The sequence below is a fragment of the Ambystoma mexicanum genome, chromosome 2q (genome assembly GCF_040938575.1).
Source record: "Ambystoma mexicanum isolate Mex_15411 chromosome 2q, UKY_AmexF1_1, whole genome shotgun sequence".
Taxonomy (NCBI): domain Eukaryota; kingdom Metazoa; phylum Chordata; class Amphibia; order Caudata; family Ambystomatidae; genus Ambystoma; species Ambystoma mexicanum.
The window spans coordinates 890535184-890552703 of record NC_090924.1 but is presented as its reverse complement, the minus strand read 5'-3'; the positions used below and the strand labels follow the sequence as shown (position 1 = coordinate 890552703).

Here is a 17520-nt window from a genome sequence, read left to right as displayed (position 1 = left end):
CAAGCACATCGAAGAGGGGCTTGGTGAATATGTTATACAACGTAGGGGATACACACGAGCCTCGAGGAATGCCACAGTGAATAGGGGAGGGATCCGCTGATGCCAGCGGTGAGAAGACCCTCATGGATCTATTGCTCAGAAATGAGTGGATCGAGGCATTGGCAGAGTCGGAGAAGTGGGCTGCGGATTTGAGATGCTGGCAGAGTATTTGGTGGTTGACCAGATCAAAAGCCGCAGAGAGATCGAGGAGAAGGAGAAGAGCTAGCTTCCCATTGTCCTTCAGTGACTCCATCTGAGTTTTCAAGTCGATCAGAGCTGACTCCGTGCCATGTTTAGGGCGGAACCCCGATTGTCTTAAGCCCAGGAGATTGTTTAGTTCGAGGTAATCCTGAATCTGCAGGTAGGCTGCGCGGTCCAGGATCTTGAGCAGGAATGGGACTGTAGTGATAGGTCTGAAGTTAGTTGGGATATTAGGGTCAAGGGAGGGTTTTTTGAGGAGTGGGATAACCCATGCATCCTTTAGGTTGTCAGGGACAATACCTGTCTTGAAAGAAGCATTTATGAATGCTGTAATTAACGTGGCTAGCTCATGAGATGCTTCCTTGATAATAGGTGCTGGGCAGGGGTCGCCTTGGCAATTGGAAAGTTTTAAATTGTTTATGATATTTTCTACTTCGAGAGTAGTAAGTGGGGAGAAGGAGAAAGGTTTATGCGGATAGGTTAAATGTGTATTAAGTGTAGGTGTGGTTGGTGGTTGGTCAAGCTGTAGGGATTTCCGTTTGTCCCTGATTTTAGATTGGAGGGTAGCAATTTTACCCAGGAGTGCTGACTGAATATTGGTGCACCAAGTGTTGTCTTTGGAGCAAGAGTCAGGGGGGGCTGCAGGTTTCTCGAGTTCCTTAAGGATATTAAAGAGTTCCTTAGTATTGGACTGGTCTGACATAATGCGGTTATTATAAGAATCTTTTTTTGCCTTGAGTACTGCTTCTTTATAGTTAAGGGTGGCTATCAGAAGACTGTCCTTGTGGGCGTCGGAGTGGTGACTTCTCCAGCGTGACTCTGCTGTGCGTTTCTCTTTGCGTAAGGCTCTAAGCTGGGGAGTAAACCACGAGTTAAGGTGTGCTCGTTGTTTGGGTTTCCTCAGTTTGAGCGGGGCGATAAGAGTTGATGGCTGCAAGCAGTGATGGGTTATACATGTCGGCTAGGTTAGTGGGGTCTGAGCAAGTGTCAGGAGCGTTATTTAGTGTGGGAAGGATAAGGGGGGGGTAGTTTTTCTGTCGTAATGTTCTTTTTATTTCTAGTGAGGGTGGCTGGGGCGACCAAAGGCCTGGGTGGTGGGGCTGCTTCGATGCTGAAAGTGATGACATGGTGGTCAGACCACAAGCAAGGGGCATTGGAGATTACGCTAATATTGCAATTGGTGTCACTAAGCCAGTCAAGGGTCCGCCCTTTAATGTGGGTGGGTTCCTGTTTGTGATGATTGAAACCTAAATCTGTTAAGGTATTAGCTAGGTCGAGGGCCGCAGGATCATTAGGGTCTTGGTGTTCTAGATTGAGGTCGCCAAGAATGATGGTTTGGGAGTTGGATTTAGCATTGTTGAGTACTAATGTAGAGATATCATCCACAAAGGATGTGGGTGGACCAGGGGGTCTGTATATTAGGTGGATGGTAGCCGGTTGGTTAGCTGAGAGTCCGAGCTTGACAGAGAGTAACTCTGCAGTTTCCACCTTAGTGCATGGGATGGTTCTAAGTCCTAATGAGTTTCTAGCGATGAAAGCAATTCCTCCACCTCTCGAGGTGCGATCACATCTGATGATGGAGTAATCAGTGGGGATGGCCAATGAGAGTGCCGGGCCGGAAGCCGCGTGCAGCCAGGTCTCGGAGATGGCGATGAAGTCGAGTTCCTGAGTTTTGATATGATCAGCAATGTCCAGAGCGTGCGCAGCTAGGGATCTTGCGTTAATCAGGGCAGCTTTAATTAAACCAACGTTGCTTGATGAAGCTGTGATGGTTTGAGGGCGATGGGGTGTGGGTGAGGTGGCCGTTTGTGGAGGCGGGTTGTGCGTATGAGTTTTGAGGTATGGGCTAGGTACATGAACGTGAAATAGAGAACCCAAGGAGAACTCAAGCTGAAAGTAATTTAATATTTACTTTTGAACACTTATATTTTGCTGAGAAGATTCCTACACCATGTTTAGTTATAGTTGTGAGGACAAGCATAGGTTTTGACAGAGACTTATTTTAGACTTGCAGACAGACTTTTCCTTGGTTTCTTTAGACAGGGAAAATCTACTATGGTATAGGGTAAGTTAGGGGTTACACCACCCTGATTATTAATAAAGTTTTGTTTAGAACTACACATCTGTTGTCTCTATCATCTCTCTTGATACCATGCCCGTCTCACAAAAGAAAACCTAGGAAAGACAAACATTTCCATATAAGAATACTGAGATGAGGAGGCTAAAAAGGAGCAACGCAGATCCACGGTGCTGAGAACTAAAGAACACTCTCTAGTAGTTACGAGCACTTGAGAGGTACCGGGAGATTGCAAAGGCAGAACCTGAATGAACACAAGGAAAGCTACCAGGGGAAGCTGTGTCTACTCGAGGTCAATCGAGGGACTGCTGAGTCACTGTGGAGGAGTCCCAGGAGCCAGCCGGCTCAAGGCAGAAGGAGGGAGGCTGCAGCAACTGGTGCGTTGCACTGGGACTGCAGCAGAGGAAGAAGGCAAGTCTGGTTGGTGGTTGCGGGAACCGCGAAGGACGTGGAAGCCGGCGTGTGTGGACGGTGAACCAGCAAACTGAAGGTGAAGCACTGAGACGCTGCTCCCAGTTTACCACGATGTAACCGAAAAGCGCTACAGAAAGTCAGCGATTCCCAGAGAGAGAGAGAGAGAGATTGGAACACCAGGCGCTTCGGCAACGATACCGAAGAATGCTAAATAACTGTAAATGGAATCAAAGAATCATTTTGGGAGGCAAAGCCCTAGAGAGGACAAGGGAGAAGAAAGCCCCTCATCCCGTGAACTTTTGCAGAACTATACACGCACCCAATGGAGGGAGAAGAAAACCCCACACCTCGTGAACTTTTGCAAAACCATAACAGTTACGAGTCTGGGACCCATACCCAAGGGGAACAAAACCCGAGAAAGTTTAAGGGGAGAGAAAGAGAGCCCTTCGCTTGTGAACTTTTGCAAAGCCACAAGTCTGTAAGTGTGTGTAAAGTGAAGTACGCTAAAAGCCCTGGCACAAGAGTATACCAGGACAAAGTTAAAGTTTGCCATTATAGCAAAAGACAACCCAAAGATGTGCTGGCACTTGATAATGCCATGTAAACCCAAGACAGTGAATTAAGTGAAAATGAAGTGGAAAAGAACCTGGGAGGGGAGGACACCAGGTATCCTGTATAGTTGGAACTTATATTTATATCTAAAACTGTTTTGTAATACTAAGTGTTTTGTTATTAACCAAGAAACCTCCAGGGAAGTTATGTGCCTTTTGGAGTCTTGAGAAATCTTAAACAGCAACCTGGGGAAGGGAGCCACCCCCTGGAACTGTGAACTTTATCCATTGGGAACTTTTGTGTTGGAGTGCATATATATTTCTTTTCGACTTGAACATTTGTGCACCTTTCAAGACTACAGACATTACCCCTTTGCACATTAGAGTTACTTTAGAATGTGAGTGCAAGGATAGGATTTCGGACCTAGGACAGTTTGGCTTTTGACATCCTGTCATTGGCCAGACCATTTGTTTTTTTTGAGATAGGGAAATACCTTTTAGAAGTAGGGACAGTTAGACTTATTAAATAAGGGGCTCGACAATGCCTAACAAATATGACTTCTCTGTGTCTACGTTTCATTCCTGGCTCCTCGCAGTAAGGTACTACCATGAAAAGGCCATGTTGTAGGGGCAACCGTTATCTAACCCGTCTCTAGGGTCCAAGTGGACCGTGGGGCAGTTCGAAGTCAACAGTACCTGCATTCAGTTCTTGGAGAGCTGACAGAATCAGAACCATGGTCGAACATCGATACGAGTGGATCAGGCTCAGTTCGGGGATGTAGGATCGCACGCAAACATGGAGTACAGGCTTATGCGGGTGCTTGGTGCCGTCGCACGCCATCCCTTCAAGATGCAGGTCGGGGCTGTCTCAGGAATGCTTCACAGTTGGCCAGGCCGAGTCAGGCTTTAACCACTGGGAAGGGTCGATGAGTGGCACTCCAGCGGTTCGAGTCAGCGGGCAACGGCGAAGTGGTGATCTTGAGTGCGTCGATGTGGTGGCAATTCTGGGGCTTGCTGGGCCGACCCAGTTAAGAGTCAGTGTGTTACTCTCCAGTGATTCATTTCGGGTCCCAGCGTTGAGCAGTCGCTTCGGGCCTAGCAGGGGACGTGCTTCGCTAGGACACAATGCAGTGTCAAGATGGTTGAGATGCACACAATATTTCGGCTGGTTAGAAGAATGCAGACTCAGCACCAGCGCCTCGCCTCCCCTCTTGTTCAAATGCGGTGAACTGGGAGTGACTGGTTTGGTGCAGGAGAACAGCAAGCTTCTCCTAGTCTGGTTGTTGCGGGGCCTCTGCAAAGGACTCAAGAAGACAATGCTTCTGTTCAGGTCTGCTGCTCTAGCTTAGCAGATCCGTTGCAGAGTAGTTGGTCCTGGTGGACAGCATTGGTCACTCCCGATGTGCCCTGGGAGTGGTTAGGGGACAGATCTTCCTTCTGTCTTGGAGGTCTCTTTCTCCACCTAAGGCTGAGGGCTTTGGACAGTACAACCATCCCAAAGGAAGTCCACTGAGAATCTTCAGACAAATCTGCAGTCTTAAAGGATCCGAGAGGAGTCTGCTTAAGGGGTGAGAGAACCCTTCTTTTAAAGGCACCAGTCTCCAGGTGATTGGTCTTCTTTAGCAGACCAATCCCTGCTCCTGGCCAGAGTGGACTTTGCCCTGCTGATGTCACACCCAAAGTGCTCTGCTCCAGAGGAAGTGCTGGAGTGCACTTTGTCCTGCTGGTGTCACACCCAAAGTGCTTTGCTGCAGAGGAAGCGGAGGGAACAGGAAAGGGAAAGAGACAGCGCGAAACAAGAAGGTGGAAGGCTTCTTCCAGTGACCAGAGCCTTCCTGCATATCCTACTCCCGCACCCTTCCCGACTTACTCACAACAAAGGCCTTCAGACATGCAGCATCCTGGTGTGAGGCTCCTCTTTCTGAATGGGTGTGCTCCTTTGGGCTCAGGACAGCTGCCTGATGTGCGGCTGTCTCTGGGGGAGGATGTTACCGGCCTTCACAATGGGGATCAAAGAGGATGGGTCCTGTGTGTTTCTGCCCTGCCATTTGGCAGCAACGGCCCACCTGACCCAAATACGCATTTCCTTCCACAGCATAACAGAGCTGACTCACAGGAGCTGACACAATTTGGATGTGGAGGCCATGATCATAAGTAGTGCCATGCACTATGCCTAAACTCCGGCATAGCATATTTTTAGAGATTACCGTACCACCAGCATATTTTAAATTCCGCCCCTGCGCTTAAGGAACTTGGCTGTCTCTAAAGCTGTCAAGTGGGCACCTCATGCCACAAGTCGAGTGAGGGCCGCGAATCCGGCTACTGATGCAGTAGGGCACAAGTGCACTATGCTTTTGGCCTGGAGTTGACGAAAAGGGGAATCTGGTTAGCAGGTGACCCTTTTGGAGATGGAATTACCAGCATCATTTTTATGTATTAATAAAAATAAAATAAAAATCCAAGGCTTTCACACACTTGCCAAATGGCAATCCGTCACACAGTTTTTGCACAGTGTTAGGTAGAAGTTTCCATAGAGGTCTGATGAGGGGTGTGAGAACATTTAGCCTAAGGATAGTAATGGTCTCACCACAAGATAGGTCACAATAACTCAATGGGGTAGAAATGGCAGAGCAGAGCAGTCATGGCTTCACTCAAGGGAATGCAGCAGGCTGGTTGAGGTACAGTTAATTCCAATAATTTATCCTAAAACATATACCCTCAATTACATAATTCCACAAGTTATCAGAAGTTCACATAAGTACTTAAGCACTGTGAGAACCCAAGGGTATTCTCACTGCTAGACCCCCTAGACACTCTGCGCAGTTGGCCAGTGAAAAGCCATCGCTATCAGATCCCAACCCTGGGAGCTGAGAAGCCAGGGAGGATCACCTGGGTGGAGGGTCTTTGGGGACTGGAAGTGGGGTGCCCTTGGGCAAGACATGGTATCCCCTTTCCCTAGTGAGATCCAAACCAACCCTTGCCCAACCTTTATGGGCTATTGCAAGCCAGCTCCCCTTTTTTCTCCGCAATTGACCCTCGACAGTACTGGGACGAAGAAGAGGCAATTACAAGCAATGCAGACTATGCTCTTTTACCACTATTACTGGGAAGAGGAAGATGCCTGCTAATAGTAGTGAAGGTCAGGCATGTCCCATGCAGCCTGTCAAGGAGCTGCAGGTGTATAAATGGGGACCCAATCAGTGGCAGGGGGAACCGACAAGAGGAACTGACGAAAAGGACCAGGAGGCTGATTCAGCCAGCAGAGAACCGTTCAGCATGGCATGGGGGTGGAAACTCCCTGGAACAGACCTAGAAAGATGAAGGGGCCGTGCTGGGAGACTGCCCCATTCTTTTCTATTCAAAGTGCTCGTTCCTCTGTGGTGGAGGTCCATCCGAGGAGTCTCAAAGGGACAGAAACTGGAGCTCCGACACTAGAGGAAGAATGCTGTGTGATCCGCGCTGCAGTACTGACGTGCTAAGCGACCGGTGAGTTTTCTGGGGCTTGAGCAACCCGTTGTGCGTGTATGAACTTAAGCATTTCATGACATACATTGTATCAGAGTGGTTGCGTGCAGCAGGAAGCACGTTGCCAAAGCTCTCTGAACAGGGAGCTCAATTAAAGTGGAACCATCATCTATATTTGTTGTTAAGTATTCAAGAAAGGGGAATACTTTGTAACAGAGTGGTCGCGTGTGGCAAGGAACCCGTTCTCACAAGTCTCTGAACCCCCAACTATCCAATTAAAGTAAAATGAACAGTTATATTTGTCTACCATTAAACATAAGGGAATATCTTGTATCGGAGAGGTCTTGTGTGATAAGAAACACGTTTACAAAAGGTCTCTGCACATTGATGTATTTAAAGTGAAAAAAACAATTATCGAAATCCATATGAAGAGAAAACGAACCCTAAGCCAGAGGTTTAATTATTGAACACCGAATTGAATTAAGACTGCTGTTTAACAGAACTAAACGGTTGAAATCAAAAGGAGGAAAGAATGTTTAAATCATCTTACATTGAAGTGCTAAAACGAATATAATTATAAAACCAACCACTGTATGCTGAAATATAATAAGATGTGACAAGAACAAGCAAACCAAGGACACTGCAGCCTGATATACAGTGACATTTTCAACCTGTAGGAAAACTACAAAATGATCTGAACTGTGCATTTGAAAGCAAAATTAACTAAACTGTGGAAGATAAAGACATTTTTTGTTTCTTTTGTAATGGCGTAACTTGGAAATTGGGGAAGGGAACCCTCAGTCCTGACTAGAAGCCTTTAATTTCAAGGTCATATAAAATTGTGTGATTTGAAACTTAGGGAAGGGAACCAGAGTCCTAACTTGGGGAAGGAAACCCTGTGACTTGAAGAGACTTTTTTTGCATTATAATTCTAAGAACAGGGATTTTGAGACTTTACTTTGGTGTACTGTTTTATACTTGGGGAAGGGAGTGCCAAGGAAGCTGCGAGCTGGAAGAACCTCAGGACTTTGTATTGAACACCGTTTTCTTTTGTTTGCCTACGTCCCTAAACATTGTATAGTTATAGTTGTGAGAGCAAGCATAGGTTTTGGGCACAGACAAATTCGTAAATTGAACTCTTTAACTCAGACTTTCCTTAGTTTTATTTAGGTAGGGAAATCCCACCTTCGTATAGGGCAAATGAGACCTTTTTCCATCCTGACATTTAAGTTGTGAATTCTGAATCTGTTGTCTGTGTCCTTCTTTATGACGCCTTCACAAAACACAGAGAGAAAAGTAGAACAGTAACAGGGCCTGAAACTAGGCCATTCACACTCCTATTGCAAGTGTATGGCCTACATCTGATGGCACAAACAATACATTACAACATAAGGGGTGGGAAGATAAAAGGATTGCTTAACAGATATATTTGGAAGCACTATCCAATACATGGGTTGATCAGTTGTTCCCCACAACAATAGACACATAAAAAAGGGGGAAAAGTTAGGCAAATGTAAAGTTTTACATAGAGGGAAGGAAAGGATCAAACAATTACAAAAAGGCCCAAAGGGCCACACACAAATCCAGTAAAATTAGATACGATGTACCAGGCCTATGTAGGCCCCAGTTCACCCATAGTTTCAATCGGAAACAGTAATAATATTCGCATTAAGGTGTCCAATGTAATTCTATGCGAAAGCAGTGAATTGAAATTATTTATAACATCTCTGGTACTCTCCTAAGTCACGGATTTGGCAGAGAACGCCAGTGATGCACAGGGGGATGAGACAAACTACCACAGTCCAGGTAAGTACCGTTTCCAGACAGCTTGGAAGAGTTGAAAAGTGCCTCTGACATACAGAGATACACTATTGCAGCTCAGATTTCACATACATGAGTTGGAGAAAGAGAACACAGTTAGGTAAACGGGCCCGGATAGAACAGGGAATATCCCCAATCCCCCTTTATCAAGTACCCGACATAGCTGCGAAAAACATATCTACAGATAACGCATTGTTATCAGCAACTTATACCTCCATTCACTATTAGAATAGACCTATAAAACAGTGGGGTGCTCATCCAGGGCTGGACCCCATGTTTTCAATAATGGGCAATCCAGGATTTACACCAGGATCCCAAAAGGCGTGTTTCACAAATAGGAGATGGGGTGGGGGAGATCCTCAAAATGCAATCACAACTCTATAATAGGGGGGACCCCGCTAGCATTTGAGGAATGGAAGAACACATTTCTGATAGATGAGAGCGGAAGGTGTCAATATGCTGAGGTGGAAAAGGCGCTAGAAACAGCTTTGAACTCCCTATAGCTTGAGCATCAGCACTGTATAAACTGCCAGATAGGGAAGGCAGTATAGAGAAGTTGGCTTATGTGAGCAGGTGTGAAAGTGAACTTGATATGGTCATTAACAGGGAAGCGCTGGAGCCATGGTTGGATGGATGGTTCCTCAAGATGCACTACGAATACAGTTCATGCCACCTATAAGACTTCACAAAACAAACTCATCACAGTATTTTGGAGAGGAGGGGTTAGCATGACTCAATGTGGTGGATGGGTCCTAAGGGGCAGAGGTTCTGGAAAGAGGTACCAGCCAGGATAAGATAGATGTGTGGAAACGCCATACCCACCGACTCGTTCCTAGTGCTTCCTGGTGAAAGTGAGGAGGGCAACTACCAGGCATCAGAGTATGCAGCGACACTTATCACCCACCTGCTCGCAGCTGCAAGATAGCGCTGGCACACTATTGCAAGATGTCTGAGGAGTCCCCATTACACACTAATGGATTATGTCTGAGGAGCCCATATTACACATGTGGTGGGAATGACATGGGATAACTTGATGGCAGCGAAAATCACGTCTCTCATTGACACATTTTTCAAAAATTATGTAAAATGTAGGGGCACGTTTCATTGACTGTCAAAATAACCCTGATTCAAGCCATCTTCGTACCAATATGTTTTGTTATTACAGAAACGTACATGTCTATGTTGATACTCGAATGGGAGGAATTTTAAGCAACCACATGGATAGGACTAGTTGGGTAGAGGATCCTTACATGTTCTAATAAACACAGTACTTGGTGAAAACTGAGCTTGGGAGGGCCAGGGGAAAATCGGATTTGAAGCATCATTGGTATTATGTTGCATTGTTTGATTTTTGTCGGAAAACCAAAATGTTAAACAAAGTATTTGTAAAAAAAAGCATTTTTTGGGTGACCAAAAATTGGAGTGGTGGATAACAAGCTGCTTGCTGTATGAGACAATGACTACAAGCAGATGACCCTATCATCCATTTTCCCCTCTCTGTCCTTAAGTTTCCATGGGCTAGTTTGTAAAAAAAATGATTTGTTTAGACTCCCATTTATTTGTGTGCCATTACTTGTAGGCTTCACCTCAGTATTTGGAAACTAAAAGATATGATTATGATTCATATTTTTTCAGGTTGGTTCATCATGTGCCTTTGAACTTTTAGTTCCTGTAAGCCAAATGTGAACACATTTTTTATCAGCTAGAGGTGGGTAGTTAAGGGGGTCAAGTAACTAAATTGGTCAAATCCATTGTCCAACACTTAACCAAAAGTTGTGATGCTGAGAAATTATTAGTATTAGTATATTTTCCTCGCTTTTATCCCTTCATGTTCCTGCCCGTCTCTTGTACAGGTAAACACTACCTGCAAATGATGCCGTGTAAGCGGCATTTACCAATGGATTACTGCGGCATCCGCCTACTCGCTAGCAGGTGCTAATGCCAGGCGGAATCCAGGGGAATCTATTCATTTGATGGCTGCATGAAAACGTCCTGCTGGCGAGAAAAAAAACGAAACGCAGTAACAAGACAGAAGAAGAATGCACAGCGGAGTTCATATCTGGGCTCCGTGCCCCTCCTCTGTCTCACCACTGCTCGAAAATGGGGCAGAAAGGTAGTAAATCAAGGTCTCAAAAGTATCCTATTAGCCATTACGTCAGGATTTACCACTCTGCGCTATTTAAAATGATGGTGTGTTGCGGGCCAAAACTGGGGTCTCTAGAATTGATTCCATCTATTCTAGTCTGTGCTATTAATATATACACTCACCAATATGGATTAATAGACTATATTATAGCATTGACAACACAAACAATTATGGCTGTGGATAGTAACAATATTGTCTTTGTTATTGTAATCCCCACACAGAAACATTAGCAAAACTCGCATTACCTATACATGGGAAGGCCATCCACTCCCATTTCAACTCTGGGATTTGTAGTTTATTTTTTCACGTTTTAAAAAGGAGGAAAAACTACAATTCCAAGAAAAAAACAGGACTGGATCGGTTTCTCAAGCACGGAATGGGGACACTCTGTACCTCGGGACAGAAGGGCCAGTTGGCCCCATACAGAATCACGGTGGCAAGAGTGTCATTTTTCTATGAGGGCGTCAAAAACGAAAAAGGATGGAGTGCTGTGTGCTTTTAAATCGCCTGTAGCCAAATTTGCAAGCACTGTTCACGTCAAGTTAGAAAGGCAGCCTCGTGACTGGACCGCCTGAACCTTAATTGCAGTTGGGGGGAGGGCTGAACAGGACAAAGCTGTTTGACAGCAACAGGAGTAGGGGGGAGATCCAAAAGCAGAATGCCGAGGCCAGACAGCTCAACTGGTTAGGCGATTGCTGCTGAGAGGTTGGTTATGTTTAGACCTGCTGCAGAATGGGCTCTAAAATGGATTGTTTCTCCCTCGGGGTGGAGACGGCTCCCGCGCATTGCGCATTCTGGGAATGTGTGTCCCCGTAGTAGAAATCAATTGTTGGCACCCATGGTTACAGGCGATTTTTTTTTTACTTTAACATGAGAACTTAATGATTACACTTATCAAGCGAAGGAGGGCACTCTGCCTTACTTGTGCTTAGTATGACCAAATGTCAGCTTTGCATCACAAACGCATGACCATCAGCTCTTAGATAAGTGTAGCTGAACAGCAGAGCGCCCCGGGTCAGCCAGGAAGAGGAGACAGCGTGGACACGGGCAGGAGGCTACGAGCTGCTCCCCCGCTTCCGTTTTGTATCTCCAGAATACAAGTTCCACGTGGTAAAGCAACACCACGTTTTACTGCCAGGTGAAATATTAGAGAACACAGGCGCTTCTAACTTTTTTTTTTTTAACATTTTGTTACAAAGAGGTAGGCGTTTTCATCCCTGCAAGAACCGGGGGGTGGGGGGCGTGTTCTACGGCCCGGGTTCATTTTACTAATGCCGCCCTGCGGTGAAAGAGATCAGTCAGCAGCGTGGAGAGCTAGAGGGTTATTCGTTTAGTTGTTTTACCACAAGGAGTTTGTTCTCTGGCTCTGCGCAGGTCTCCAGCGCGCAGTTCCCTTCCATGGCGGGCAGTCGGTGGAAGAACTAGAAAGCAGAATCGCGGGCGGGCGGAGCGGCGTGAATCCCGTTCTCTGCTCTGGGAGCTGCTCGTAGATGCAATGAGTCCCCGAGGAGGCTCTCCTTCGCCCGCCTCCTACTGATGGTTCGACTGGAAGGGGCGCAGCACATGCCTTCAAGTTATCCACGGAAACTATTGGCGGGCATTCTTTCAGCAGCCTGATGTCAACTCCTCCTCCTCCTCCTCCTCCATCACCGCGGGCGCGTACAATCCTTCACTCCAGTGAAGGCGGGGAAAACAAGCAGCACTGGACAAGCCAGAAGTTATGGACTTTGTGTAGGCACCGGGTCGAGATTGTCAAGATACTGTTATTACACGGCAGTCAGTGCTGGAAATGGAAAACAGTTATCGTGGGTACCCTCTCCTCATTGGAAGAGCAGGGCCCCAAGCCAGATCGCAACACGTAGTAGAGGCCAATCGAGGAGATTTGCATAAAAGCAAAACGCATTATGGCAACATATGAATGTCTACAATTTAAAATTTGAAACATTTCTTATAGTGATTCAGTAAGAAACCCTTTTAAACGAATAATGAAAGTTTGAATGAGTCTTCTGAAAAGCAGGGGAATACTGCTTCAAAACAGATTTGGCTGGTAGTGTTCTGGTTATCTCCCTGGGCATAAGGCAGTGCCCAGCCTGGAGATCTGGCTGGGCTTTGTTACAGGTTTTACCTCCAGGCATACCTCTCAACCTTTTTTGATACCAAGGCGGGTGAAAACCCAGAAAGGCCATAAACATAAAAGTAGGACTGCCGTAAAAACATGAAACGGCAGTCCTACTTCTATGTCGCTGACCTTTTACGGGAGGGGGGTGGGGGGTATGCTCCCAGGCACAATCCTCTCATTGGAGGAGAGCGCCAGGGAGGGGAAGGGGGAGGAAATGGGGGCGTGAAAAGCATGACACTTGCTTTTCACGCCTCCATTCGCACAGGAAGAGTCGCGCCGGGACTCGATTTCGGGATCTCGAAATCGGGTCCCGGCAAAAATATGAATCGTAGCTCCCACCTTTGCCAAGGCGGGTGAAACAGATGAGCTGGCGGGTGGGCGGGTGTGTAGATGCTTTGGCGGGTGACACCCGCCAAAAGCTGGTGAGTTGAGAGCTATGCCTCCAGGGAGGGATGAGGACCCTGGCTGGATTTGTGGAACATGGACCCACATTGGAGACAGGCGGCACCCTGACCACCCAGAGCTATTGCTGTGCTGTGTAACAGATGGGCGCCCCAGGCTGGTGTAAGGAACTCATGGTGGCAACAGTAAAGGCAGACACAAGTGATCACAGTTCAATGGTATTTTATAAACTGTATGAATGGGTTAGAAAAACGCCTAATCTAAACCTAAATCTAAGATGGGAACAAGCTTTGACCATCAAATAATAATAAGGCAGTCCTAGTGGCGTCTTGTGAAATAAAAAGGGCCTATACTAAAAAAAACAATTGCCAATCCTTACCGCTGAGTTACAAAATAGTGTGGGATAATGTTCACCAGAAAAGAGAGTGTTCACAAAATGATAAGTCAGGATGGTATAGCTGTCTCCCTTCCCCACATTTTTAGTACGGGACAAGGCGGGACTCCTGAGCACAATACACAACTGGGCTTCTCCAGCACAAGGTTACAGTTCTTTTCAGCGATATCAGTACCTTCGGTGGCCAAGTCCCTTTCATACAAAGTCTCTTGCCTCTGAGGACCTGATGTATCAACAATAACAAAATTAAATAAAATTTCCTTTCCATAATCTTTAACGTTGGGTGATGACTCTTCACCCCGGATCCCCCTCAACAGGGCCCCAATCCTTCTTGAATGTAAGCCTCCCTCTGTCGGGTTCACTACAGCCTTTTACTCAAAATATTTTCACCTGTAGTTTTCACGATTCTCAATGTTCTTTTAAACAACCTTTCACTGTGGACATTCCTCTACCAGGTTCACTCTTGTCAACACAATGTTCACAGGATTATTATGCTTCACCCCAACTTGCAGGCATCTCTCAGCCGGGTTCACATTTGACAGTTACACAGTCCATTAGGTTCCCTTCCTATAGCTTTCTCTTGGCATCCCTCCATCGGGTTCACACATGCCTTAGTTCGCAATTTCACAGTTTGTCAGAAAGCAGGGTTCCCTTCCCCTAGCTTTCTCTTGGCATCTCTTTGTCAGGTTCACACTTGCCACGATTCACAAGAAAGTCACTCTAGACCCCTTAGGTTCTCTACTTCCCGAAGCCCAGGTCTCAGCCACCAGTCAGGCTTTACACAAGTCGATTAAAACAATGTTCTCGAGTGTGTCACTGTCCCCCTAATTTGTAGGCATCCCTCAGTCGAGTTCACATTTGCCACAAGCACCTATCGCTATCCACAACGTGTCAAAGACTTTCGACTGTACAAGGGCTTTTCACTCAACCCCTGTATGACCCCTTTGACCTCTTATGTCGGGCTCTCCTAGGAGCTACTGGTATCAGTAGTTTCAACAAAAGGGGACCAGCCAGAGTCTTTCGAATGAACGCCCATGTGGTGCCGGACCACTCTGCAGCAGGCCTTTCCGTGGACTTTAAAAGTTTAGTAACACAGAAGTTCTTTGGTCATAAATTCTTTCAATTCATATCATGTTGCCGTTTGCAACGTTTGCTCAACACAGTGCAGTTTACTATCGGTTCTCCCTACGACTCACCGGCTGTGATGAACCGCTTGGCGTTTCTTCTCTCTGGAGTCAAGGACGGTACCACGGTAGCAGGCGCCTCTCCCCGGCTTGGTTATCTGGATGGGAGGGCCCTGTGCACTGTTGACACCTGTTACACCACACGCAAGCTGTAGTTCCTGGTCTTATGATTCCTTTCACAGAGGCTTTGTGGGTCTGGGTCGAAAAGGGAAAGGGCACTTCCCTCCTTGTTGTCCTTTCAGTTCTCAGCACCTTTCTCCTCTTTTTGAACTACTGCCCTGGAATAGCTGCTTCCTCATGCGTTTTGCCTTTCTCCCAGTGTGCTCTCGTGTTCCACCTTTTATCCCGGTCGGGAAGGGAAAGGGCCATCAGGTGTGTAGTTATTGTCAATTGCCTGACTCTGCCTGACCCTTGTGTTGGGACATGTCAGGTAAATGTCTGTGGTGTTAGTCCGTTGTCTTTCACGATGTAAGAAAGTGTTTGTGTCGGAAAGGGGGGGTGGAGCTTCTTAATATCCTATGGGGTAGGATTGGGAAAAGGTGTTAAAAGGAAGGAGATACGGCATCTCAATCTTCAGTGTCCCACTTCCACTCCCAGAGGACCCCTCATCCAGTGGATCCTCTGGCACAGTTCCCCACAGGAACTGGGGCCAATAGCGATGGCCATGTCCTGGCCACCTGGATGACGGATCCCTGTGGACTAGTAAGTGAGACACCTTCAGGTTTCTCACACACCCTTCCCCCTATGCGAGGTGGATATGCTTGTTCTTTGTGCAGGTTCCACATTGTGAAAACCTGGAAGAGAACAGGGACGAGAAATGGCCAAGAACTCTTGTATATTCCATTGGTTTGTCGTGATCAGGGTTGATAGAGGTGTATTGTTTTTACTGGTATCTCTACAGTAGCCTATGAAGTGGTTTTCGAGGGTTGGTTCAGGTCTCCTAGGCTCGAGTTTTCCCAGTTCCATATTGGAGAGTTTGGGGAGTAGTGGTCTGCTTGCCAACAACTCTGGGGTAGAAAATCTCCAAATGGGGGTGGAGTTTCCTGTAAGAGTAGAGAAGGTAGGGAAATCCCTCCTCAAAATGACTTCTTTGGGGACTCCCAGAATTATGGCTGACAATATTTCCCAGGATTCGCCCCGGGTATTAATATGTACAGGTATTTTGAGGTACACTTCATTGTCTCAGTGCACACATGTAACTCTCACTAGGTCCGCATTTTCTAGGTCTTTAGATGTAAATACATTGGCCCATATAGCAGTTTGCTTACTACCTGAATCAATCAAGGCTCTTACTTGTGTCCCATTTACCCAAGCCTTTTCACATGTAAAGTCATTTGAAGATTGACATAAACGGATACTAAAAGTCTCTAGCTCTTCTTCAGGTTCTTCCCATTCTTCACCCTTTAAACAGCCTATTTCCATAGGTTCGCCCCTTAGATTCTTTGGACAGTGTCAAGCCACATGTCCAGTTTCTCTACATGAAAAACAGATGGGAGGAGGTGATCTACTTCCCTCCTTTTTGCCTTCATCTTTGGTTTCAGGATCCATTCTTATCTCGTGGCATCCCTTCTTTAGTTCTTTACAACCCCCCCTTGTTTATCTATTTCTTGAGTTTGAGGTTGGTGCATAGGCTTGGGATCCTTCTGATCCTCCTACCGATGGGCTGAGTGGAATTGTTTAGATGCATCTGAGTGGTTTTGTGCAGTCTCAGTGGCTGTGGCTAAGGTAGGTCGATTTAACTACAGGACAGCCTTCTGCAAAAAATGGGGTAAGTAATTAGTGAACTGTTCTAGGGTTAACATCTCTGTCAGTTCTTCTAAGGATTTGTTATTGATCCACAGGGCCACTGTGTTTTTGACACGTTCGCCCATTTCTAAGGGGGTTTCTCCTGGGTTTAATCTAATGGCTCTCAATTTCTGCCGATAAAGATTGTAGGTGTGTCCCTCCCTTTTTAACAGCCCCTCTTTGATGGATAAAAAGGTGGCACCCTGTGCAAGATTAAGTAGTTGATAGGTGGTTTGTAGTTCACCTTTCAACAAAGGGCCCAAATAGCACCTCTTGAGGTTCTCTTCCCATCCTAGTTGGCCAGCCAGGTGTTCGAAGTAAAAAACAAAATACATCTTAAATCTTCACCTCCAAGATATGATTGAAGTACCCCTTGTGGTAGTAGGAGTCTTGCTTGTAATTCAAACAATTTGGTCAGGTTTTCATGGAGTCTAGCCTCGGCCTGCATCTGATGGGCCGCTAACTGTGCGATGACATTGGCTAGGTCGGCCATTTCTTCCGGGGGTGTAAGGGTTCCCTCTGTGCAAGGTTACGAATCAGAAAAGGAGCAACTCTCAACTCCCTCGGATAAGATCTCAAAATCTTCTGATTCCTCTGCCTCAGCCGAGGGAAGGGGTTCTGGTGAGTTAATCTCTACCCCTGAAGGCCCAGCGATGGACGACAATTGGGTGCCAAAAATAAGGGTTGATAGGGGGGATTCAGAGCACTAGGTCTAATGAAGGTAGAGATGGGTCAAACTTTCAGTATTATGAGATCCCACTGTTGTATATTATAATGGGAAAGAGGAAGGGTCTCTAATGATATACAAGTCTTAAACAATAGATCCTGTTGACCAGACGGGATCTGAAGTTGGGAGAACAACGCCTCTTTTCGTGTGGATACGCCGTCAGAGTCCAAGAGTTCAACTATTCTATTTTCCCCT

General features: G+C 46.4%; 1 protein-coding gene across 1 annotated transcript in view; it reads right to left on the bottom strand.

Moving 5' to 3' along the window:
• PRTFDC1 (phosphoribosyl transferase domain containing 1) overlaps positions 1–12311 on the bottom strand; it is a 394648-nt gene extending 382337 nt beyond the window's left edge. Inside the window, exon 1 of the mRNA XM_069648160.1 lies at positions 12058–12311. Coding sequence (XP_069504261.1) covers positions 12058–12114 — 57 coding nt within the window. The 5' untranslated portion in view covers positions 12115–12311. The remainder of the gene's footprint in view (positions 1–12057) is intronic.
• Positions 12312–17520: the final 5209 nt, after the last annotated feature.